The 1,606-nt window shown below is 28.3% G+C and overlaps 1 protein-coding gene across 1 annotated transcript in view; it reads left to right on the top strand.

Moving 5' to 3' along the window:
* LOC100573497 (set1/Ash2 histone methyltransferase complex subunit ASH2) overlaps positions 1 to 1,606 on the top strand; it is a gene marked incomplete at its 3' end in the record, with an annotated part of 1,927 nt that continues 321 nt past the window's right edge. Inside the window, 4 exon segments of the mRNA XM_029492625.1 lie at positions 1 to 125; positions 229 to 420; positions 1,130 to 1,308; positions 1,364 to 1,536. Coding sequence (XP_029348485.1) covers positions 251 to 420; positions 1,130 to 1,308; positions 1,364 to 1,536 — 522 coding nt within the window.

Here is a 1,606-nt window from a genome sequence, read left to right as displayed (position 1 = left end):
GCAATGGGCGGCCACGAGCGAAACCGGTTTTGTTGCGTAAATTTGGTGCGCTCTTATTTGGTACAGGGTATAGATAGTCATTTACGTTAATAAAAATGAAAAGTATTTTTCATCAGCAATAAGCGGTTAGTTATTAGTTATTCCCATGAATAACAACGGCAATTGGCCAGTAGATTGATTATCAAAGTTATCAAGAATAATAAAATCTATTCATTTTTATTTTTATAGGTAAATATAAACTGTGATTAAAATGGATGATAATCTTGATTTAAAAACTCCTACTGAATCCATTAAAACTGAAATGGTCACAACTAACGGTAATGATGTGCCCAAAGAAAATTTCAGAGATAATTCTACTAAATCTACACCAATTACAAATAAAATTCCAGAAAATAACAATCAAACTGTTAACTGTTATTGGTAAGTTTATTTGTTTGTAAATACAAATTCATCAAACTAAGAAATAAATTCAAACTGTAAACATTTAATATAGGTACCTAATATATTTATTTTTTTTTAAATTATACTTAAATGTAGATAGGAACCTAGATTAAAGGGTGACTTTCTCATGTTGTTCATGTCATGTATTATATAAAAATCGAGCTAAAAATTAATTTATCAAATTTAACTATTAGTATAATCACTGATGTTGTACGTATCTGTAGTTATAATATTGTACTGATAGTAATTCTCTTTTAAATTAAAAATATTATATGTAGGTACCTAAGTACCTATAATTCAGAGACTTGGCAAACTTGAAATTTTTCAAAGGCTAGTCAAATCTAGGAGTTTCATCCACCTTGTAGTGACAATAACCTGATAGAGGCATTCATTGTTATATTTGTAGCTACCGAGGTAGCTACCTATCATGGTTATTTTTAATATTGAATTATCACCTATTGACCATTGCCCACCAACCACCCCTTAGGAAACTCCAAGAGGGCTTTCAATTACCACTTTTGCTGGTAAAATTAGAATGATATATAGATTTATAAATTAAAAAATCGAATGCTTTAAACTGTTAAATTATTGTTTTTAAACTACACATTTAATCATTATGCCAATTAATGTATTAATGTAAACATAATATAATATGTATATTAGTGTAAAAAACATTGTATTATTTTAGCAATAAAGAAAGGAATTACAATATCATCGAACTATTATGTGCCAACTGTAATCGTTGGTATCATGAATCCTGTATTGGATATCAACTAGGTAAATTGGTTCCATTCATGGTAAATTATATATTTGTCTGTAAAAACTGTTCACCCACTGGTCTTGAGAGTTTCAAAAAAAATCCTGCAAGTAAGTTTTTTTTAAACAAATATTTTCTTTATTAAATTAATTTCAAACATTTTAGTGTTTCCACAAATGTGTGTGACTGCAATTGGAAATCTAATGCAGGAAACTATTAAAAGTGGAAACCCTCAAGTTTATTTCTCGAGGGATAAAGATATTATTCCTTTTATTGAATCACACTGGGAGAGTATGACTACAACTGCAAGGAGAGTTACACAATCATGGCATTCAACAGTATGTAATTGATAATTCTAACTAAATAATGATACAATAAAATGTATCCTTATCTATTACATATTTACAT

Source organism: Acyrthosiphon pisum, unplaced genomic scaffold (assembly GCF_005508785.2).
Source record: "Acyrthosiphon pisum isolate AL4f unplaced genomic scaffold, pea_aphid_22Mar2018_4r6ur Scaffold_21948;HRSCAF=25371, whole genome shotgun sequence".
Taxonomy (NCBI): Eukaryota; Metazoa; Arthropoda; class Insecta; order Hemiptera; family Aphididae; genus Acyrthosiphon; species Acyrthosiphon pisum.
This window is presented reverse-complemented; position numbering and strand designations above follow the sequence as displayed.